We start from the raw sequence: 22,729 nt of genomic DNA on the forward strand, positions 1-22,729 counted from the left end.
GCCGAGCGTGTGCCGAGGCGTGAGACCGCGCTCCAGTGGTGTGCCTGGTGCTGTGTATAGTGTCATATGTCCCTACGGTAATGGGGAAGTTGTCCCCTTTTGTCCCCCCTCAATGTTTCTAGCTAGCTTTAGGGGTCCTCTCGTCATCAGAGCGTTCTACGCCCAGTGATGGGACAGACGCCCACAAGATGCCATTGTCAGTGTTTCCACATAGACCTTGGGTCCAGACCTCCTCACACAGCTGTGACATGGGCCGCAAACACATCCCTCGACCTGCTGGCACATCCCTGGGTGCAGCATCTCCCAGGCCACGGTGGGGTGAGGCTCTGGCCGTGGTGGGTCTGCTTCAGTTAAAGCCTCCAGCTGCTCCACGCGGGAGGCTGCGCCCCTGCACTGCCCTGTGGTTTTCGGCGCTCGCCCATTGCCTGTGTCTCCAGCCCATTCCATTTACCCGGAAGGTTACCTGTGCGCGCTGCCAAGGTCATGAGGGATCAAAGACTGTGTTGCCCGCACGCATCCGCGCAGGCCACGATCGAGCCTGACCGGGGGGCTGTGGGGTGACGGCCGGCAGTAAGGGGAGCTCCCTGGAGTCGCCCTGGCCCCAGCCCTTCTTGGTCTGTGGGTCATTTGGGGGTTTGAATATGTAATACGCCCCGTTCTAAACTTGTAGCTCCAAACAGTGACACCGCATTTCCCACACAGTGGAGTTGTTCGTTTTATTTCTTCCAGATCTCCAAGCAGGCATGGGTTTTTGTTTGTTTTGTTTTATGAGGGATATCTGAAATTCACATCTCTTATTTTTTAAAAAATATTTTTTTTATTTATTATTTAGAGAGAGGAAGGGAAGGAGAAAGAGTGGAAGAGAAACATCAATGTGTGGTCATCTCTCATGAGCCTCCTACTGGGGACCTGACCTGCAACCCAGGCATGTGCTTTGACCAGGAATCGAACTGGCAACCCTTTGGTTTGTAGGCTGGCACTCAGTCCACTGAGCAACACCAGCCAGGGCCACACCTCTTTTTTAAAAAAGAGCCTCACTGAGTTTACTGTGCTCCCTAGTGAAAAGGAAAGATTTTATAGAGAGAAATTTGAATAAGTTTTACATTCCCAGGATGTTAAATCTCATTTAAATTCTGTGCAAACATTGAAAACAGCTCACTGGGGAAAAAAAGTCTGGCCAGGAAAAATCCCACATTTCCCTTAGTAATACTGACATTTTATCAATTTTTACTTGGATAATAATGCCCACTTTTCCTATGATCCTTTACAAACATCCTTGGATAGTGCTGACATATTTCCAAGAACAACCAAGAAAATACAAAAAATAGCCAATTCTTTGTATGTCAGGTCTCCTGGGATAGAAGCGTTTATTTTATAGGCATATGGGTATGAAAACCCTAAACACTGGTAAGGGCTTAAAGGTACACTCTCTCCATTACATCACTGAGTGGGAGTCCCTAATTGCTGAGTGACAGCCACCGGCAGTGTCATGTCCCTTGATCTTGTTCCATTTTTTTTTCCTGACGGGTTTCGTAGAACCAATTTGCAAACTCAATCAAGGACTAAAATTTCCCACTGGAAATGTTAAACATTTTAGAAAACTGTGAAACTGGTCTATTTTTATTCCTTGCCATCCTGGGCATAGGCCTTTTGTGTGTGTGTGTTTTGTTTGTTTATGTAAGTGCTGTGTGAATACTTTTCGAAAAGAAAGGGCACTGAAAAGTTATCCCGAAACTTCAATCTGAAATGTCTTACATTAAGAATTTCTTGAATGTTGTGTATATATTTTAAAAAGCACTTTGTGAGATAGTTGTACATTTATTTCATTAATTTATACATGATTTTTGGTGTTAATATATTTAAGAATTAATAACAATATTTATTTAATGTGTTGTCCGTTTTTTTAAGTAATATTGTGGGGGAAGTGATGGCCACAGCTGTATCATTAGCTGTATTATTAATTTTCTCCTGCCTGACCCGAATGTTTGCAAAAGCTGAGGCTGAGATGAACTGTCCGTGCAGGGTGGGGGTGGTGCTTCGTTGTCATGACTACTTAGGAAGAAGGCCCATGGAGATGCAAAGACTGGGGAATTGGCGCTTTCCTCACCCCGTTGTCCTTGAGACCCAGCAGGTCACAAATTAGAAAAGTGACCAGTTTTCAGAGTGCTGGCAGCTTCCTGGTGGTATGCAGAAGCTCCGCACCCACAGGCTGGCCCCAGACCTCCAGCGAAGCCCGACACCTCCGAGAACTGGAGCCTGCGCCGGCCTTGGGTTTCACCCGTTTTCACTGACGCAGCTGTCGGTCTTGGGCGCCCACTCAGAATTGTACAGCGTGGAAGACCCTTTCTGCTTCCGTTTTCAATTGTTCAGCCATTACTACATTTCTATTTATTTAACAGGTCGGGATTCGTCTTTCTTGAGAGCACAGCACATTTTTTTGAAGTTCATCTTTATTTCATTTTCCCCCCGCAGCCAGAATTTGGCGTATAAATTGTTTATGCTTTTGGTGTAATTAATAAACTGGTTCTTCAAAAGTCATCTTAAAAAGTGAGTTTTCGCGACGTCAAAAGGGTCGATGCGCCGGAATTTGCACCTGGACCCAGGTGACTGTCTCCACGGAGAGTCGCCTCCCAGGTGAACCTGTTACCTGGACAGTGTCCAGCGGGCCACCGGCGGCCTGAGGGCAGGCTGCCCCGAGCAAAAGACAGCCCGCGGTGGCAGGGAGCTGATCCCGGGCGCTGCGTCCACAGCTTACGTGACGGGGAGGGGCCTACACCACACCTGATCCAGGACGGGGACCCAGCGGGCGGCCGGCCGAGGCGGGGGCGCTGAGAAGGTGGGCTGGGGCTGGAGAGAGCTACGCTGGACGGCCAGGCCCGGTCTCCCGCCGTCCCGATTTGGTCCCGGTGCTCGCGCCTGCAGGGTCCAGGCTCGGCGCGCCGGAGATACCCTGCGCAGGCGCAGCCCCGGCCGGCCCCGGAAGTAGTCGTGGAGCGACGGCCGAGACCCCGGAAGTGATGTGACCTTCCCCGTGGGTGAGTGGAAGCGGTGGGTCCGTGTCCTTTGGGGGCTCGAGTGGGGGTGGGGGGGGCGCCGGGAGGATGGAGGGACCCAAAAGAGGCGCCAGCAGCGCCGTCCGGATGACTCGCTATCTCTGTCCTGCGTGTAGAGGGACGGTTACTGCAGGCGGGAGCCGGTCCTATCATCCTGCTGTGCGCGCGAGCGACCGGTCCGTGGGTTCCGAGTGCCGGGTCACAGCTCCTTCCGCCCCCGGTGCGCGCAGCCAGACTTAAGGAGTGCGGGCGTTTCCTTTGGTCCACGGTCCTCAACATTTCTTCTGAGCGTTTTTATTAAATTTTATTTATTTTTTAGAGAGCGGGAAAGGGAGAGGGAGAAAAACATCAGTCTGTGAGAGTTACAACGATGGGTCGCCTTTCGCTCGCCCCCAAGTGGGAACAGCCCGCTCCCCAGGCAGGTGCCCTGACCGGGAATCGAACCATTGATCGCAGGTCGTGGCTCAGTCCAATGAGCCGCACCAGCCAGGGCTGCATATTTCTTTAAAACCCGTGGCACATGAACAATGTCAGCAAGCACGCACCAAGTTCCGATAAACATTTCGTTAGCAAAAAATAAAGTTTTATTGCCAATGCAGCTCTCCACGGGTAGGCCGTTCTCCAGTGAGCTCACCAGGCGGGGCCCTCAGTCTCATTCTGTACGTCTGTGTAGCAGCGGACAAGTCTCGCGTTCACACTGGTCAGCCGGTGGGGATGTGCCTGTGCTTTGGGAAGGAGGAAGGGGAAGCCGAGCGTGGTTCTTTTGTACGCAGGTTGATGCTCAGAGCCGTTTGATTTTTCTGAAATTGCCCTCCCGAGGTGGTTGTGTGCATAATTACACTTTGAAGGTTCCTGCTATGAAGCTCAGCCCAGCACCCTGCCAGCAAGGCGAGAGGGCTTTGGGCCAGCCGCTTCCCCTGAGTCTCAGCCTCCCCTACTTTAAAATGGGCATAATGTATAGGTCAGGAGTCATGACCCCACCGCATAGGATAACTTCGGGAGGGTTTTTAAAGGGAGAGGGTGGGGCAGCGGAGGTGGTGTTTCAGCCTGGAGCAGACATGCTGGAGCCTGAGGGGAGGGGCAGTGAGAGAAGACTGCAGGGCCTACAGGGCGCCCCTTCAGTGTGGGCTTGGTGGGGCAGGGCCTGAGAAGTCGGCCTCCCGGCCTCCTGCTCCTCCCTCCAGTCTCTGCCCGAAGGCAAGGGAGTCGAGGGGAGTTACATGGGGCTGGCCCGTGAAGCAGCAGCAAATGTGGGTCCAAAAAAGCAAACAAGGTGCCCCACGTGCACTGCTGCCCCTCATGCTGCCCCTCGTGCAGCTGTCGTGAGGAACAAGCCTACGAATTTCCGTACGAGGTTTAGCAGGGGTTCCTGGCAAATGATCGCTACCGCGGTCCCGCAGATCTGAGCCTCACACTTCATGGAACAAAGCAGTGACTGAAGTGCAGCCCTTGCCCGTGTGGAGTTGCTGCCGGCAGCCGTTCTGAAGCCCCATCCGGCCTGGGCTTCTGTACAGGCTCGGCTCCCCCAGCTGGGGAGACAGCCACCCACAGAGGGGTCTGAGTTCACTGCTCTGAGTTCGCACTGTGCAGTGTAGGTGGTCATTGTAGACCGGCACGGCCCCGTAGGGCTTTCTGTGGCTGAGGACACCTTCCCATCTGGGCTGTCCGGGTCGGTGCAAAAAGGCCACACGTGGCTGTGAGCACTTGGAATGAGGAACTGAGTTTTGCATTCTTTAAAAATTTAATTGACTTAAACCAGGGGTGTCAAATTGTTGTCACCGGGGGCCACATCAGCCTCACGGTTGTCTTTAAAGAGCTGAAATAACTTTAGGACTGTATAAATGTAACTACTTAACTGTTCAGGAGTTGAAATTACATTTGGCCCTGCGAAGGCAACCTCGAAGCTGACGTGGCCCCCTGGTGAAGATGAGTCTGGCACCCCTGATTTAACCTGAGTAGCTGCATGGGGCTGGTGGGCAGCCAATGGGACGGTGTAGGTGCAGCATTAAAAGGACAACGAAGGCCAGATGGCAGCGCGAGGCACAGCTGCGTGTGCTCAGCTGGCGAGGGGGCGCCACAGGTGCAGGTGCAGGTCCAGGTGCGCTTGGAAATGGAGCGGGTGAGAGGGGCGGCCTCTGGCTGGCCTTGCCCTGGGCCAGCTGCCCACCTGCTCTGTCTGCCCTCCTTCTCCAGGTCTCCAGTCCCCGGGGCCTTGTTCGGTTCACGTGTCCTAGTCAAGTTTTACCTATTCCTGTGGAAACACCTTCTGCAGTTTGTCTCTCCTTTTCTAAAACAAGTCGAAGGGCAGTGTGTGCAGAGGTGGTAGATGCTGGGCAGTGAGTGTGGTGTGGGCTGTGGGCCTCTGTTGGGGTGACAGTGTCCCCTCCACTCCCAGTTAGGTATCATGTCTCTGCTCACGAGTGGGTGTGACATCTGTCTGACATGTGTGGTGGCCGGTGGGGAGTCTGACTGCTGGTGACTCTTATGTCCCAGGGTCATCCTGCGTGGTCCTCAGGTACGTCTGCTGGACACATCTGGACATAGCGATGTCACGGTTGTCTGTATCGATGGTCACGGAGGCTCTGGCCTGTGACTGCCTTTCCATGACATCAGCTTTGGGTCCTGGGCTCCTCTGGCCTCATGACATGGGTCAGGTGTGGGCTCACATCCTCTGTTCCCTGAAATGGTTCACAGCAGGTCGCTGTCCCTGCCTCCTTGAATATTTACCCATGAATCAGCCCGAGTCTGGCATTTTCTTTGGGGGAATGTTCTTTCGTAACCACTCCAACTCCTTGGAGGGGGGCAACTGACGCTGTTTCTTCGTGGTCGGGGCGGGAAGGCGTCTCTCTCAGGAGCACTCTGCAGGACTTGCCGAGTCCCAGGATTCCGGCCCTTCCCGGTGTCCTTCTGCCCTTCGCTGCGTGCAGGGCTCCTGCTGGTGACGCTCTCTCTGTTCCTGGCATCGTCAGTCTTGTTCTCTCACTTTCTCCGTCCCTCTGGCGAGGGCTGCGAGGCTCTGCCTCCGTTGTCAGTGGGCCAGGTTGGGGCTGCTGTGCGTCTTCCAGTGTGCCGGTTTCCGTTTCAGTTGCTCCTGGTCTTTACCATCTCCTCCCTCCTGTTGACTCTTCCTCTCTGTGCCCTCTTGGCTGGGGCCTCACGTTGTCGATCGCAGGTCCTTCTCGTCAACCCACAGAAGCACTCACAGCTACAGTTGCTCCTCCCTAACCGTTTCACGCTCTGAGCTTCAGTCACCCGCGATCCACTGCCATTCAGAAATGGTCAATGGGAAATTCCAGAAGTGAACAGCTCTCAAGTGTTCGACAGCATGCTGTTCTGAGCAGCGTGAGGAGATCTCTTGCTGTCCTGTTCCATCCACCTGGGATGTGAACCGTCCCTTGGACCAGCGTCCCCATGGCCTGACCGTCGGCCACATAGTGACCACCTTCGTTATAGGGAGGGCGCACCATCACGTGACTTCATGCGTGTTGCCACAGTGGTTCTGCCTGGTAGTTATTGTTGTTAACCGCTCACTGTGTCTGGTGTACGAACTGAACTTGGTCACGGGTGCGTGTGTAAGAAGAAACACAGTATGTCTATGGCTCCGAACTAGGCAAGGGGTCAGGCACCGCTGGGGGGTTTTGGCGTGTGTCCCCCTGGGTGGGTAGGGGGGCAGCCACGCGAGTTCCCCTCTGAGCCCCACGTGGACTCCACCCCATAGACCCTAGCACGCTCTGCTTTCGTGATTACGCAGCTCAGAGTATTTCTGACTCCTCTCTGGGTTTCTCCTTTGCCCACTGTGTTATTTAGAGAGTTGTCGCGTCTCCAGTTTGACATTTAAACTGCACAAGGTGACGACAGCGCGTCCGAGGGAAGGAATCCTTTTAAGGGACTCTGGTCTGAGGCTCAGACTCCCTGTGTAAGGTTTTCGATCAGCGGATGTCGGGCGGCCCGTGGGGAGGGTCTCCGGGCATGGGAGGGCCCTGGTGGACCCCTTGTGCTCACACGCATGTCCTGCCCCACAGTGGCACAGGGGCTGATGGGCCCGTGGGCCCCACAACTCAGGCTCCCCTGTGCTGCGTGATGGGCCAGCGTCACAGCCTCCACTTACTTTTCTCTTTCAAAAACACACGCCGAGGTTTCAGTTTCCTTGATGGTCAGGCCCCTCATTTTGCCAATCTGACTTTTCTTATTAGGGCCACGATGTCTTCCAGGCTGTTCTCTGCAGGATGTCGGGGCGCACTGGAGGGCCTGGGGCGCTGGACGCTGTCCTCCGGGGCAGCCCTCCGCCAGCCCCTCCCTCGGCCCAGCACCCCCCGGGGGCTGTCGCTCGGCTGTGTGGACCGGGCCAAGGCACCCCCCAGGAAGAAGCTGCTGTCCGAGAAAAAACTGGTGAGCCTGCTGGTGGTGCCGGGCCTGTCTGCAGCCCCCCCACTGGGAGCTGTTTTCCCTTCTGTCTCTGGTGTCTCTGTGCGTTCTGACGGCGCCATGGAAGGGACACAGGTGGGTCTTGAAAAGGAACAAAGACCTGGGCTCCCGCAGAGGCTGCCTGGGCACAGGGACAGCACCCCATGTGGGACGAGGCTCTTCCCCACGGGCCTGCGGGCCTCCGCACCGGTCTTCCCCGGCTCTGCAGAAAGTGCCAGCGCTCGAACTGAATGCAGGGCGAGCTGTGCTCCCGTTCAGCCCCACCTCACTCGCCCCGAAGCAGGACTGTGGGCAGCGTCCGGGACGTCACCTCCCCGGCAGCGTGGCGCATCAGGCCTGGCCCTCCCCCACCCCCTGGGCTCCTCAGGGTGATTTTGGTGATATTGGCAGACGGTGAAGTCAGTGTTTTAAAAATAGTAATTCATTTTCCATGTGGTGGTGCCAAAGAATCTTTAAATATTTGTGTTTTCTAAAAAAAAAAAGGTCTGCGGAAAAAGCAGTGGGCGGAGGGGCTGCTGCCCTGAGCCCAGGGGAGGGGCCGGGTGGTGGCCGGGTGGAGGCGGGCACCCAGGACAGACGGCTCCCTGGCTGGGACCTTGGTGGCCAACCATGCCGTCCTGTGAGCGGACAGTTATTAAAGAGTAACCTGCTTCCTGTCAGCTCCCTAGCTAGATTGACACCTCCCCCCCCCCGCCCCCAGGGACTGGCAGAGACACCTCCCACTGGAAAGCCCACTGCAGGGGCGGAGGTGCGTGTCAGGGGCGGCGTGAGCGGCAGGCGCCCCCTCGCTGTGCTCTCTGCAGAAAAGACACTTCGTAGACCACCGCCAGGTGCTGGTCCGGGGGGGCCGTGGAGGCGACGGCGTGAGCTGCTTCCACAGCGAGCCCCGCAAGGAGTTCGGGGGCCCCGACGGTGGCGACGGCGGCAGCGGTGGCCATGTCATCCTGAAAGGCNTTAAAGAGTAACCTGCTTCCTGTCAGCGCCCTAGCTAGATTGACACCTCCCCCCCCCCCGCCCCCAGGGACTGGCAGAGACACCTCCCACTGGAAAGCCCACTGCAGGGGCGGAGGTGCGTGTTAGGGGCGGCATGAGCGGCAGGCGCCCCCTCGCTGTGCTCTCTGCAGAAAAGACACTTCGTAGACCACCGCCAGGTGCTGGTCCGGGGGGGCCGTGGAGGCGACGGCGTGAGCTGCTTCCACAGCGAGCCCCGCAAGGAGTTCGGGGGCCCCGACGGTGGCGACGGCGGCAGCGGTGGCCATGTCATCCTGAAAGGCAGGTGCCCGGGGGCAGCTCAGGCCAGGGTGTGCGACTCAGGGCAGGAAGTGTGGGCCTTCTTGTCCTGATGGCAACTTGAGTTCAAAAGCTGATGGACGGCATCATTTTTGTTAAATGAGGTGGATGTTCACATTTAAATAATGCCCTGAAACCCAACTTTGATAGTAGGGTGGTTTTTTTAATTTAATCTCAGGTGCCCAGAGGAACCTTCCTATCAGGAACCCCAAGTTCCACTAAGGCGCGGGGTAAAGGTGGGTGCTGGGGCGCTGTCCTCACGTAGCACGTTCTGAGCACAGCTGCTCAGTAAACTGGAGACTCAGTAAACATGGCCACAGTGAAGTGTGGCTGTTCTAGCCTCGTAGACGTTCCCAGCCTAACAGAGCGTAGCTGTTTTTAAATCGACAGCACGGCTGATTTTGAAATCTTCAGAAATCCCGTTTTTTGGAAGAAGGTGGGCATGTAGCTTTGTGAAGTGGCCGCCCCGGGAACTTCCGTTGCAGTCTCGCCCTCCGTTGCCGTGCGTGTCCGTGGTGGCCCTGAGGTGCACCGGGGAGCGGGGACAGCACGCGGCCCTGCCATCTGTGACGCAGAGGAGCAGGAAGGCTCTCCTTCTAATTCCAGTCGATCGGCAGCTGAAGTCCCTGTCCTCGGTCCTGTCCCAATACCAGGGCTTTGGTGGAGAAGATGGTGGCAGTAAGAACTGCTTTGGGCGAGGCGGCGCCGCCCTCTACGTCCGGGTGAGCTCCAGCCGCAGCGCCTGCCTGGCGCGGGTCTGCCCCCCCCTTGCCCTGTCGGGCTCCCCAGGTCCTGCTGTGGCCCCCAGGGCGGCAGCCTCCGCCTGGCAGCCGTCTCCCACAGCGTGGCCCCAACCTGGACCTCGTGCCGACTTTACACCTGTGTTCGTGGGCCGTTCCGGGAGTCACAGAGCCACTGCGTGTACCAAGAGGGGACCCTGTGGGGCCCTGTCCCTCTCACTTCCGCCCGGGAGCCACCCTCGGTCCCCACCCCTGGGGCCTTCCAAGGGAGGGGTCCCCATTCCCCGTTTAGCTCGGCATCCCGATATGCCGGCTCACCTCCCAAGGTAGAGGCGCTGGGTGAAATGCCACCTGTGCTTCATGGGGCAGGGATGTCTTCCTGGAACCCCGGCTGCATGGAGGGCACCTGGCTCAGCCTGCCCCGCCCCCAGCCAACCGCGTCCCCGCCCCGAACTGGGAAAGCACACTTGGTCCCTCCCGACGACCGCCTCCCTCCCCAGGTCCCCATGGGCACGCTAGTGAAGGAAGGGAGCGAGGTTGTGGCCGACCTGTCACACCCAGGGGACGAGTACGTCGCTGCCCTGGGCGGTGCCGGAGGAAAGGGCAACCGCTTCTTCCTGGCCAACGACAACCGTGCACCTGTCACCTGCACCCCCGGGGAGCCCGGGCAGGAGCGGGTCCTCTCGCTGGAGCTCAAGACCGTGGCCCACGCTGGCATGGTGGGTGGCCCCGGAGCCCCTGTCGGGGAGGGCCGTAGGAGACTGGCTTTGGGGGGTGGGCCTGCTGCTGGCCTGCAGGAGAGCCGCAGCTCACCTCTCTCCGGGTGCCCTGTGCCCTCGGCCGGGAGCTGTGCCCTCGGCGCCCGGCCCCGAGACTCACCCGACCTCGGTCTGGCACAGACAGAGGAGGTGGCAGCCTGTCCCCCTGTCTGACAGGTTGGGTTCCCCAACGCAGGCAAGTCCTCGCTTCTTCGGGCCATTTCGAATGCGAAGCCCACGGTGGCTGCGTACCCATTCACGACCTTGAACCCCCACGTTGGCATCGTGCACTATGAGGACCACCAGCAGATAGCAGGTAGGCTTCCAGAACCCTCTCAGAAGCGGGGGCTGGATGAGGTGGGCCACTTGGAGTCTGTGAAACGGGGAGCGGTGGCTGACAGGCCGCAGGTCTGTATCCCCACCAGGGCACGCGCTCCCTCCCGCCTGCCCGGCACCTGCACCTGCACCTGCACCTGCACCTGCACCTGCACCTGCAGCCTGGGGCCCTGCGTGCACATTTCTGACCTGAGGAGGCGGCTCCTTCTCGCTGCCTTCGTCACGCTCCCGGATCCGGGTGCTCGGCTGCGGCAGGCGTGGGGGCCACTCCTGCTTTTGCAGCCACTGCCCTAGAGGAGGAGACGCTTCCCAGGAGTGATGTCCCGGGGAAGTGGCAGGCCTGCTGGGTGGCCACGCGGTCCCCATGGCACGTCCTGTTCACCCCGCACTCTACGCGGGCATCTGTTGGGAACCTGATTATAGAAGGGCTGCAGGAAGCCGGTTCCCCCGTTTAAAGTCACGTTTGAGGCCAGAAGAACTGGGATGTGCAATTCCAGCCAATAAATATTCCTCGTTAGAAGGGCCCGTCACCATGCCTGTCACCCAAGTGTTTCTTGGCATTATGTGAAACTCAAAGCTGAAATGCCTTGGTGGCAATTGGCCTGAGAGTCACCGAGGCAGTAAACCAGATGGCTGAGGTTTAAGGTGTCCCTTGAAAGGAGCATCTCGGACCCTGCGGATGGGGTCTGAAGGTGGCCGGGCCCCGCCCTGTCTCCCGCAGTGGCTGACGTGCCGGGCATCATCCGAGGCGCGCACCAGAACCGGGGCCTGGGGCTCGCCTTCCTGAGGCACATCGAGCGCTGCGGCTTCCTGCTCTTCGTGGTGGACCTGGCGGCGCCGGAGCCCTGGGCCCGGCTCGAGGACCTGAAGTTCGAGCTGGAGAAGTACCAGCAAGGCCTGTCTCGGCGGCCGCACGCCATCATTGCCAACAAGGTCGACCTGCCGGAGGCACAAGCCAACCTGCCCGAGCTGCAGGCCCGCCTGGGCGGGGCGGCCATCGCCCTGTCGGCCGTCACTGGGGAGAACCTGGAGGGGCTGCTGCTGCGCCTCAAAGAGCTTCATGACGCGCATGTGGCCGCCGAGCTGGCGCAGGGCCGCCAGCCACTCAGGTGGTAGCAGGCTGCTGGGTGGGGCCCAGGGCTGCAGGGCCACCTCCCTGCCCCGCACGGCCACCGGCCGCCGCCCCGCAGCCTGCTCACACTCAAACGCTGGGCTTGTCCCTGTGGTTGGCGCCCGAAGCAGCAGGGGCTATGCTTCGGGTGCAGGGCGTCCGCCTGGCAGGGTGGGATCCAGAGGCATCGTGCAGCGCCAGCTTACAGGACAGCAGCCATCACAGGTGGGCCTGCGAGTCCCCAGCTGTCCCCATGGCCACAGAGCATCTGGGGACAGGCCTCGTCTGCAGGTGCCATGCACCTCTCCGACGCTGCGTGTGGAGCAGCAGGGAGATGTCACCCTGCTGTGCCCGGGCTGCCAGGCTCAGGAACCGAGCCACTGGTGCTGGCGTCACGACTGAGCGCACCCAATATCCGGCCCTGGTCCGTTCGGCAGTGATGGGCGGAGGGCGGAGGGGCCCTGGGGCCCCCACATTTTCCCCCTGCCTTCCCGTTGGCTCAGAGGAGAGCCCTGGGGGGCGGGCCAGTCTCAGTGGAGTGACCGCTGTGAGGCTGGGGGCTCCAGAGGCCGCCCCACCCACTGACCACAGGCCCGTGAGGACAGCTGGGCCGCTGCCACCGCTGCTCTTTGGCTCCTCTCCCAAAACAGCCACTGTTTCCCCAATAAAGTCTGATGCTGCTGACTTGACCCCAGGGGTCCTGCGGGGAGGGAAGGGCAGGGCATCAGGAGGACAGGCCTGGGCCCTGGGGATTAGCCACGGGGTCCTGGGGTGTCTTTTCTGCTTGGGGTGGTCCGCATGCTGGGAATGGGCTTCACACCTGCCCCACGTCAGGCGCTGTCCGGCAGGGTCAGCTCCTGTATTCTGGGAGGTGGTCCCCACCCTCGGCCACCTGCTTGGGCCTAAGAAAAGCCGAGACTCTCACAGGGGCCAGGCTGACGGTGGGAGAGTTACCTGGGGCCTTTTATCTTGGTGGCCGCATCCCCACCGCAGCGCTGGGCGGAGGGGCCATTCAAGCTGCCTCACTGCAGGAACATCCGGGAGGGAGGGCAGGGTCTCCGTCCCGGCCATGGCGCCGCGGCTGCTTGTGGAACAGGGGAGTGTCCAGTGTCCAGTGTGGCTGGGTTCCTTTTCTTTTGAAGGTGTGTGTAAGCAGCAGATGGTGGGTGCCCAGTGGCTCACACCAGAAACACCGTCCTGTGCCCACCGCCCCCATCCCCACCACCACCCTCTGGCCATTTCTGCTACAGTCTGCCCAGACACTGTTCGGCCATGGCTTATCAGCCTGGCCACCACCTGTCCACCTGTCACTGTGGACACGGACTTTGCTCTTTGACGTTCCCCTGCCCCTCCCCTGGTGGCCTGGCGTGCACATGGGGCCGTGCCCAGCAGCTGACATTCTCCCTGGGCTTCCGGGTGCGGGAGAGGGCCTACACCAGCTCCGCCCCAGTGCCTGCCCCTCCCTGTTGGTCCCACCTCCCTTCCCCCTGTCCAGTGGAGGCAGCCCCAGCCTCTCCAGGCAGCGCTGAGGAAGGGGACCTAGGCCTTGGGATGCGGGATTTTCTAAGTTCCCCCACTGTCAGCCCTACGGCCCAGCACCCCCATTGCCAGAGTTCCTGTGTCCACACTTCAGGGCTCCCCCAGGGGCACATGAGGCCTGGGGCTGCAGCAGTTCCCCCCAGAACCCCCCCCCCACGCTTCTGGCAGCTCTCAGTCCTCCCTGGTCTTTGTGGAGGCCTCTTGCTTCTTCCTGTTCTGTCATCATGGGGCCTCAGGTAACAAGTGGGTGCACACCTGTTTCCAAGTGCAGGAAAGGGCTGGGGGAAATAGGGGAGGGCGACATGCCCCTGTGGACTGGGACCATCCTTGGGAAGCCCCCTCCTCTGGAAGGCCCCATGGCTGTGGCTCTGCCCGTCTTCCTGCAGGCCTGGCTGCTTCCCGCTGCCCCTATGCAGATTGGCCTTGACACCATTCAAAGGAAGCCTGGGGCCCTGAAGGCTCCAGGGAGGGGCCCCCCAGGAAGCACAGCCCCTGCCGCTCTCCTGGCGTCTCAGGAACCAGATTTTGCCACATGGGGGGAGGGGTGCTGCCCAGCTGGGACCCTGGTGGGGGCGGAGGGCCCCCCTCACTGGCTCCCCCAACTCAGCTGGGAGCCAGGGTCTGCTGGACACTGTGAAGACTGCCCAGCGTCCACAGTGCAGTCACTTAAAGGTCCTCGAGTCCGGATTTGGAAACCGGTGTGACTTTGGGGTGTCAGATGTGTTTTTAGCACAGTGCAGTTCCCACAGCAGCCGCCCTCCTCCTCACGTCCCTCTCTCCTTTCTCCTCTGAAGGACAGTTCTGTGCCCCTGCAGCACCCCCCAGGCAGGGGTCTGCTCCCCGGGGGACAGCGTCCTTGTGTGAGACCTGCAGGCCCAGCTCCGTGCCCAGGTTCCTGGGACACATCCCGGGATGTGTCTCCCCACTGGGCTCCCACCCTGGGGGACACCGGGATGGTGCCNGCCCGTCTTCCTGCAGGCCTGGCTGCTTCCCGCTGCCCCTATGCAGATTGGCCTTGACACCATTCAAAGGAAGCCTGGGGCCCTGAAGGCTCCAGGGAGGGGCCCCCCAGGAAGCACAGCCCCTGCCGCCCTCCTGGCGTCTCAGGAACCAGATTTTGCCACATGGGGGGAGGGGTGCTGCCCAGCCGGGACCCTGGTGGGGGCGGAGGGCCCCCCTCACTGGCTCCCCCAACTCAGCTGGGAGCCGGGGTCTGCTGGACACTGTGAAGACTGCCCAGCGTCCACAGTGCAGTCACTTAAAGGTCCTCGAGTCTGGATTTGGAAACCGGTGTGACTTTGGGGTGTTAGATGTGTTTTTAGCACAGTGCAGTTCCCACAGCAGCCGCCCTCCTCCTCACGTCCCTCTCTCCTTTCTCCTCTGAAGGACAGTTCTGTGCCCCTGCAGCACCCCCCAGGCAGGGGTCTGCTCCCCGGGGGACAGCGTCCTTGTGTGAGACCTGCAGGCCCAGCTCCGTGCCCAGGTTCCTGGGACACATCCCGGGATGTGTCTCCCCACTGGGCTCCCACCCTGGGGGACACCGGGATGGTGCCCAGGGGAGAACCCAGCGGACGGCCAGGTGGCGTCCTGGCCCCAGCGCCTGCTGAGTTGCAGGGCACAGCCGCGTCCCCACCTCTGGACCCCAGTTCTCGCATCAGCAGAGCTGAGAGTGAGCGCCCCTAGTGGGCGCCTGCATGTACGGCGGTGCTCCCGCGCATGGTGGTGGTGGTGGTGGTGGAGGGTCTTTGTATCCGGAAGATCTTTGTATCCGGAGGGTCAGGCGGGGATGGGGGAGTGCAGGGAGGTAGGGGCCTGACAGCCACGTGGGCCTCCACATCTCAGGGTTCCAGGAGCCCCGTCAGGGCGAGCCCAGCCCCCTCCAGCATGGCCCTGCATGCCCAAAGGCAGATGATTAACTGGGCCTTTATAGGAAGGATCAGGGGTGGCCTGCTGGGCACCGTGAGAACTTAGGGTCTTGGTCCCAGACGGGGAAGGGCCCTCACCCAGCACGTGCCTAAAAGCTCTTCCTGGGGCCCCTGCAGCTCCTGCCAGCCCCAGGCCTTGCTGAGCGCCCCCTGCCCCCGCCCAGGATCGCCACCTTCTCAGAAAGGCTCGCTCCGCACGTGAGCTGGGCCACTCCTCTGGCCCCCACCCCCGTGAGAGCCACCCGCTTCCCTGTTTGTGTACGTGCCTCCTCGCTGTGCACCTGGCACACAGTAGGTACTCAGTAAACATCCTCAACAGGGGACAGGCAGGGGGCAGAATCAGGCTCTGCCTTGGCCGGCCAGCGTGGGACTGGAGGGGGAAGGCCCCTGGCAACGTCTTTTTGCTGCAGAGCCAGGGCCAGTCTCTTCTCAGCTTCGTCCCCGTGCAGGAGCCCGGCGGCACTTCCCAGAGATTGAAGGCAAAATTGCTTGAAAGCCTGTGCTTTTATCCTTCAATTTGTAGCCATTTAGCGGGCTGGGTGGAGGGGCGGTGAGCGCCCGGGCTGTGCTGTCGGCAAGGAGAGCCGGTTCTTTGTCCCCGCTCAGACCCAGCTGGGCTGCAGGACGGGGCTGGCAGGGGCCTCAGGCTGGGGCCCTCGGGGTTGCCGGTGGCTAGTCAGTGGGCAGAGCTACCCACAGGGGCTCCCCTAAACTCTGGGCCCCAGAGACGGTGGTGGCCACGGTCCCTGTACCTCCAGACCCTGCACTCTGCCACCTCTGCTCCAGACAGCACCCAGCCTCCAGGGGAGCCTTCGCTCATTAGGGAGGGGCCTGTGGGGACCAAAGTGGTCCAGGGTATGTGAACAGGAACTGGGGGGGTGGACAGTGCCAGCCGAGGAACCTGAAGCAAGTTTTCAGGGTTCTTGGGGAATATTGAAAGTGCAGTGCAGCTCCCCAGAGTGGGGCTGGTTGGCCCCCTGCAAAGTCCATGGACCCTTGGTCAGGCGCTTCTCCCCACCCACCCGGCACCCTCAGTCCTGCCTCTGGGCCTTTGCACTGGGCAGTTCCCCTGCCAGATGGGGCTCCCCAGCCCTCAGGCTCAGCTCCAGCCCCCACACCGCTGGAAGCACCCCAGATGCCAGGTCATGGCCAGATGACGACAGCCTCTGGGGGCATCAGGCTGCTTTCAGGTGGGACCAGGGGGCGGGGGCCCTCCTGGGTGCCTGTCCCTCACTAGGGTTGCTCCCCCCCCCACAGCGGTCTCCCCCACTTGGAAGAGAACACTGAGACCGGGGGAGGGGCAGGCCTGTGCCTCAGGCCCACCCACTGAGTAGTCCTGTGTCCCTAGGGCCCCACTGAAGCCCACCCCCCCAACAAAGTTCTCAGGAATCAGCACCAATAAAAAATACACTTTACTGAGGGCCTTGGGGTCTGCAGGGCAGGCACAGTGGGCACAGGGGAGGTCGGGCATGAGAGGAGGTCGGGCATGCAGGGCGCCCACAGGTGCAGGACACGTGGCTAAGGGCCCCCCTCGGCATCCCAGCTTCAATCCCCTCTGACTGCCACATGCGCCTCAGGAACCCTGGGACAGGGCTGGCGGGGGCCTCTCAGACCGCCAGTCCCAGGACACGCAGGTGGAGCTGCCGGGCAGGCGTCCAGCTTTGGCCTCCACCCCCCCAGCCGCCAGTCGGGGGCAGGGGGCGGGAGCAGCTGGCACAGCCCCGCCGGAAATGAGCCGGAGGCGTGAGGGCGTGGGAGCCTACACCTGCCAATCCTGCCCGGATTGCTCTGCAGTCTCGTCTCCTGATTAAACATCCAAGGAACAGCGAGTTCACAGATGTGTTTTCTTCTTTGTCTTCCTGAGACGCCCAGAATGGAAAAGCGGGAAGCAGCAGCGAGTCCCCGGGGCGCCGTCGGCACTTTGGGGCAGTGGGTGCTGGAGGAAAGGGGGCTGGAGGAGCTGGGCCCGGACCGAAGCAGGGGGTGGCCGGCAGCAGGACGGGTAGCCCGGGCTCCTGGGGAGCGGGCAGGGAGGGCGCACCAGTGTGCCCCGGTGTGTGCAGTGTGTGTGGGATGTGCCCGCAAGAGGCCGAGACCCCTGGGCCAGGAAGCCCGAAGCACACACCAAGCATTTGCTTTGGGAAGAAAGCCAAGCAGCAGTTGTGTGAAGGGTGGACACCACTGGCCATGACTGTCTGGGGGGGGGTAGACACTGTGACTGAAATCTTCCTGGGATGGACCTAGGACTCGGGGGGCAGGACCGGCCACCCCCATTCCAGTTCAGGTGGCAAGCTCGGCCCGCCCACCCAGCTGCCCCACTGCAGGCGGTTGGTCTGAGAGAGGCCCCTGTGCGGTGTGCAGAATGGCCGAAGAGGAAGCCTGGCTCACACTCAGGAGGCAGCTGCCCAGGAAACCGGCGTGCGGCCTGGAAGAGCGGCCGCGGCGGGCCAACTCACTTCCAGCCGTGCTCCAGGGAGCTGTGGGGCTGCGCCTTGAGCCTGTGGGGACACAGCAGCTTGGCGAAGGCGCGGCGGAAGCTATAGTGACACAGCGGGTAGAGGACGGGGTTTACTGCCGAGTTGGCCCACAGCAGCCAGAAGGACGTCTCGTACCAGTAGTCGGGCACGCAGCGGCCCTGGCAGGCAGCCCGGATGATCATCAGCAGTGTGTACGGGGCCCAGCAGAGCCCGAAGATGCTCACGATGACGGCCAGCGACTTGGCCACCTTCTTGTCCCGCGACAGCCGGAAGCGCTGGGTGATGCTCTGGGACACCATCTTCATGCGCTTCTCCAGTGACGCCGAGGACGCTGACGGCTTGGAGCCCCTCTTGAGAGAGCGAGGCCGCTCTGTGCCCCGCGAGGAGCTGCCTGAGCTGGACGTGGGCGAGCCCACGGTGCCCCCGCCACTGCCCCCCACGGCCGCCTCCCCGGCCTCGGGGCCAGGGACCGCCTCCCCCACCCCGCACCTGTGCAGGGGCACGGCCTCCCCCCGCCCCTTCTGCCAGCAGCCCCAGCAGCCGCGCGCAGCGGGCGGAGAGGGCTGGGCCTCGGGCGGGGGCTCGGGCCCAGCCGCCTCGCGCGCCCCGTCCAGCCGGTCCCGGGTTCGCCTCTGGATGTTCAGGTAGATGCTGAGGTTGAAGAAGGTGACGCTGAGGAAGGGGGTGAAGAACTCGAGCGTGGACGCCGTGATGAGGAAGTGCCAGTTGTAGAAGAACTCGGCGTAGCACTGGCCCTCGGGGACGGCGCTGCGGCCCGACAGGTGCTCCCAGCTCAGGATGGCCGGCCCGTACAGCAGGAAGGCCAGCACCCACACCAGCACCATCTTCCACACCGCCCGCCGCGTGTCGCCCTGCTGGGCCCGGTAGGAGACCTGGGGGGGATGCGTGGGGTCAGGAGGGAAGGGACCGAGCCTGGGCCACTGGCTGCCACCAGCTGCAGCAGGACTCCAGGGCTGGCACCTCTCCTCTCCAAGGGAGAGGTCTGCCACCCCCCCAACTGCAATCTCCCCAAAGGTGCTTGTCCCCCTCCCTGTCTCCTGAGTACCCACAGGGCACTGGGTTCCGTGCGTGATGCCTTTTGGATATTGCTTCATTTTAACCCTCTCAATGGCCCTGTTACTGTCCCCACTGTCTTTCCCGGTGGCTCAGCGAGGGAGGACAAACCAGGTGGATTGGCCCAGGAGGCAGAGCCAGGGTCCGGCCCAGGCCTATGGACCAGCCCCCATGCTCTGTGCACTCTGTCCCCCTCTCCCCAGACAGGACACATGTGGCTCCCAAGCAGAGGGCCTGTGTGGGGGGCGCAGATAAAGCCATCAAGGAGAAGACAAAAGGGCAAGGAAGGACCTATGCCCCAGCGCTGCCTATGGCCCGCCCCTGTGGCAGCCGGGGGCCCCGGCTCCTAGAAACCTACAGAGCCAGGAACCGACGACGTCTGTCTTCCTGGGAGCTCACGGGCACACATAGACTCACAGACACACACCCAGAGACACACACAAGGGGTCGTGCCACCAAGGGCCTCTGGCCCAGACCCGCCCTTGGCTCCCAGCACTTTGGACCTGCCCAGAAGAGGGACATCAGATGCCAGGTCCAGACGCTGCCTCCCGCCTGTCCCAGGGCCAGACCTTTGGGCAGCATGTGTGCTGAGTGGGCAGCTGGCCGTACAGGGGCCAGCATGTCAGGAATGAGGCCAAGCGCACCGGGCTGTGCCCACCACTCAGAAGTGGCTACGCCCTGCCACGTGCCTCCTGGGCCACTGCTGACCCCCGCCCCGCCAGGGCGTGAGCGCAGCCCCTGCACCCCGACTCACAGCGTGGGTGACGGACAGGAAGCGGTCGTAGCTGATGAGCACGATGTTGAAGACAGAGGACGTGCAGAGCAGGTAATCCACCACCAGCCACAGCTTGCAGAGGCCCCGGCTGAAGGGCCAACGGCCGGTCAGCACATAGGGCACGTACAGGGGGATGCAGAAGGCTCCTGTGGACAAGAGGGGCCATGCTGGGCCCTGCCGGGCTCGGACTGCCACAGTGCAGAGGCGGGCGGGGCCGGCTGCCACCACAACCTCACCTCACTCACTTACTCCACCCAGTCCCCTAGACACTCCCCTCTGCCCAGGCCCCAGCTTTACTAGTGTCCCCTAGTGGGGACACTTTGGGGGGAGGAGGGAAGATCCTGCAGGGAGCTGGGGGCCTCCAGGTGCACNGGGGCCATGCTGGGCCCTGCCGGGCTCGGACTGCCACAGTGCAGAGGCGGGCGGGGCCGGCTGCCACCACAACCTCACATCACTCACTTACTCCACCCAGTCCCCTAGACACTCCCCTCTGCCCAGGCCCCAGCTTTACTAGTGTCCCCTAGTGGGGACACTTTGGGGGGAGGAGGGAAGATCCTGCAGGGAGCTGGGGGCCTCCAGGTGCACTGAGCCTCTGATCCCGGATTCCAGGCTTCCCAGGCCTCAGTCCGTCCAGCCCTCCAGTCTCCAAAGGGAAGAAGAAGGAGAATTTTCTGTCTCCTCTGGCCGGCTGGATGCCAGACGCCATCCCGGCTTCCGACAGCCTTCCCTCCACAGCTCAGAAACCAGGAACGCCTTTCCCCCCGCTCACAGGGCACTGGCCACCGCCAAGCCCTGCTTGGAGCGTCTGCCAGACGCTCCTCCTTGCAGCCCCAACAGGTGTCTGGCGCTCCAGCCCCCACCACGCGGGCCCCGCCTCCCAGCCGGCAGCGGCTCGGACACGTGAGAGCCCGCTCCTGGGAGCTTCTCCCCACCCCCACTCCCGCCTTTCCCACGGCCCCCTCCCCCACACGGCTCTCAACCCCCCCCATTCCATGTCCACTCCGCCCATCCTGAGTCCGCCACAGCCTTTGTTCGGCTACTGCGGGAGCCAGCGCTGCACCCGAGGCCGCTGCGCCTTGCGCTTCTCCAGGCGGCCGCCTGCTCTGGCCCCTTCCCCAGGGACGTCACACCCCATCCTCCTTACCGCGGCAGGGAGGCAAGGCGCCTTGCCCGCGCCCACCCGCCCACGAGTCTCATACGTGCCCTCCCCAGGCTGAGCCCCCTACAGGGGCGTGTGCCCTAGCAAAAGGCACCCTAGTTCACCGCTCCAGTTCCCGCTCCCCGGGGCGGGCGGGGAGCTCAAAGGCGGGGGTTGGGGGCCTTACCCACGAGGAAGTCGGAGATGGCGAGGTTGAGCAGAAAGAAGTTGTTCTGGGTGCGGAGGCTCGAGTCGGCCACGAAGGCGAGCATGACCAGCGCGTTGCCCAGCACCGTGGCCACAATGAGCAGCGCCATGAGCGCGGCCAGCACGGCGGTCCAGGCGGCGGAGAAGCCGCGCGTCCCTGCCGCCGCCGCTGCAGCCGCTTCTTCAGCCAGCGCCCCGGACGCGTTCAGCGGCCCGTCGGGTGGCGCGCGCTCCATGGCCCCGCCAGCTCACACGGCGCCGGGGCGCGGGGCAGGGTGCGGACTGCGGGCCGGCCGGCCGGGAGGGGCCTGGGGCCGGGAGCCTGGTGTTTGCGCGCTTTCGGCCGGGCCGGGTTCCCCGGAGGATGCCTGGTGCATGGTCCGCGGGCGCCTAGGCCGGGGCGGTCGGCCCCGAGGGAACGGGCGGATTCCGAGCGGAGTGGGTCCAGCGGCGCGACCGCGGCAGCCGAAGCGGGGAAGGAGCAGAGCGGGAGCCCAAGCCGCTGCCGGAGCGTCTGTGCGCCCCAAGCGCAGCGCGCTGCCAAGTGCGCCCCGCGCCCAGACCGCCCAGCCCCGCACAGCACCCCGGCCATTGGCTGCAGCCCTCGCCCCGCCCCCGTCCCGCCCTCGCCCCTCCCGGCGCCGGCAGCACCACGGACAGCGCCGCGTGCCCACCGGCTGCCGGAGCCCAGCCCGGGTGCGCTAGCCTGCAGGCTGGGAGCCGGGCCGGGAGCGGCGGGGGCGAGACGGGGAGCTGTCTTGCTGTCAGCGGACCCGTGCGCACAGGATCCGATCTCTGGGTCGCTCGGCCTGCCCCGTGCCCTCTCAGCCCCGGGGATCTCGGGCTGTCGCCTGTCGGGAGCCGGGGTGACTGTGGGGACCCTGAGTGGGGGTGGGGAGAACACCTGCACTTGCGCTCAGGGGCCCCTGCGGCGCTGGACCCTCCTCTTTCGTTCTTGGGTCAAGCGGGTCTGAGGGAAGAAACGTCTTTAAGAGAAAGGATGGGAGGGGTCTTCAAGGGCCTGCGCCCTGGCCCGTCCGCTCCGCTCCCATCTGCGTGGGACTCTGGGCTTCAGTCTTCCCGCAGGCAAGGCCCAGCACAGAGCCCAGGGTGACCCACAAGGTGCAGACAAATGTGGAGTTACATAAGGAAAGACGAGGGGCCAGCAGACCCCGCGGGGAGGGGAGCGCGCCCACCCCACCCAGGCGCAGACGGGGGCCCCGGGTTGAGGGGGGAGCGGCCCGAAGATCGGAGCCCAGCTCCAGGCCCCCAGCGGACAGCGCGGTGGCGTGGTCACGGCTGCGTGGACAGACGAGGTCTCTGCGCTAGGGCGCAGCCCGGCGGCGGCTGTCTCTGCGTTAGCGCCTGCGGGGAGGAGTGGGGGAGGAGACACTAAGAAAGGCCGCGCCCCTCCTCCGAGGCACGTTCAGACAGACAGGGTCAAGGACAGATTCCGCTGCAGACACAGCCAGACGGACAGACACGCCCACAAACAGACACACGCGGACACCCACAGACGGGGAAACAGCCAGTCAGGGTCAATCTGGGCGATCGCAACAGCAGCTAGGCACTCGCATCAGGTAGCGACAGCGAAGAGAGCAGCGTCGGAGGGGGGAGGGGGAGAAGCAGGGACTCTGTGCCCCTGCTAGCCGCTGGCCACGGGGGCCTCAGGGACTCCACAGTGGGCGCGTCTGCCTGTGGGTGGGGGCTGGGACACCCGGGCAGGGGCGCCGGTCCACACCGAGCTTCGCTCCTGTGCTCACAGCGGGTTCCAGGTCCTGCAGGACCATCCCTCCTCTGTGCCAAGAGAGCTTCAGAAACTTTGGAGAGTGGGGGCTGGGCTGGCTGCAGGGAGGAGACCCCAGACCCCACTGAAGGGGG

The 22,729-nt window shown here is 62.2% G+C and overlaps 2 protein-coding genes across 3 annotated transcripts; one reads left to right on the plus strand and one right to left on the minus strand.

Annotated features, from left to right (window-relative positions):
• The first annotated feature begins 2,967 nt into the window (after positions 1-2,967).
• MTG2 (mitochondrial ribosome associated GTPase 2) lies at positions 2,968-11,914 on the plus strand. 2 transcript variants are annotated; one of them, XM_037060016.1, is made up of 8 exons: positions 2,968-3,035; positions 7,247-7,471; positions 8,269-8,293; positions 8,603-8,750; positions 9,375-9,490; positions 10,009-10,227; positions 10,444-10,582; positions 11,324-11,914. In XM_037060016.1, exons 2-8 carry the CDS (start codon positions 7,254-7,256, stop codon positions 11,716-11,718), a joined length of 1,260 nt encoding a protein of 419 aa, XP_036915911.1. In that variant the 5' UTR covers positions 2,968-3,035; positions 7,247-7,253; the 3' UTR covers positions 11,719-11,914. The 2 variants fall into 2 exon arrangements, with proteins under 2 accessions (XP_036915911.1, XP_036915910.1); XM_037060015.1 differs by lacking the exon at positions 8,603-8,750 and having other exon boundaries at positions 2,972-3,035; positions 7,247-7,442; positions 8,282-8,429; positions 11,324-11,913.
• A 4,679-nt stretch (positions 11,915-16,593) lies between these two features.
• On the minus strand, positions 16,594-21,155 carry HRH3 (histamine receptor H3). Its single transcript, XM_037060017.1, has 3 exons — positions 20,829-21,155; positions 19,483-19,649; positions 16,594-18,547 (listed from the first exon to the last, which is right to left on the minus strand). The coding sequence occupies exons 1-3, from the start codon at positions 21,082-21,084 to the stop codon at positions 17,630-17,632; spliced, it is 1,341 nt and encodes a 446-aa protein (XP_036915912.1). The 5' UTR covers positions 21,085-21,155; the 3' UTR covers positions 16,594-17,629.
• Between the last annotated feature and the right edge of the window lie 1,574 nt (positions 21,156-22,729).

This window comes from Sturnira hondurensis, unplaced genomic scaffold (assembly GCF_014824575.4).
Source record: "Sturnira hondurensis isolate 20B ecotype Veracruz unplaced genomic scaffold, ASM1482457v3 Scaffold0011378, whole genome shotgun sequence".
Classification (NCBI taxonomy): Eukaryota; Metazoa; Chordata; class Mammalia; order Chiroptera; family Phyllostomidae; genus Sturnira; species Sturnira hondurensis.

Bases quoted from the DNA above. Each gene is read 5' to 3' on its own strand.
- MTG2 (XM_037060016.1), top strand. From the start codon at position 7,254: ATGTCTTCCAGGCTGTTCTCTGCAGGATGTCGGGGCGCACTGGAGGGC. The intron at 8,294-8,602 runs GTAGACCACCGC...TGCTCTCTGCAG, and splicing joins CTCTGCAGAAAAGACACTTC to AAAAGACACTTCGTAGACCA. The intron at 10,228-10,443 runs GTGGGTGGCCCC...CCTGTCTGACAG, and splicing joins CCGTGGCCCACGCTGGCATG to GTTGGGTTCCCCAACGCAGG.
- HRH3 (XM_037060017.1), bottom strand. From the start codon at position 21,084: ATGGAGCGCGCGCCACCCGACGGGCCGCTGAACGCGTCCGGGGCGCTG. The intron at 19,650-20,828 runs GTAAGGCCCCCA...TCTTGTCCACAG, and splicing joins CATCTCCGACTTCCTCGTGG to GAGCCTTCTGCATCCCCCTG. The intron at 18,548-19,482 runs GTGAGTCGGGGT...CATCCCCCCCAG, and splicing joins TCCTGTCCGTCACCCACGCT to GTCTCCTACCGGGCCCAGCA.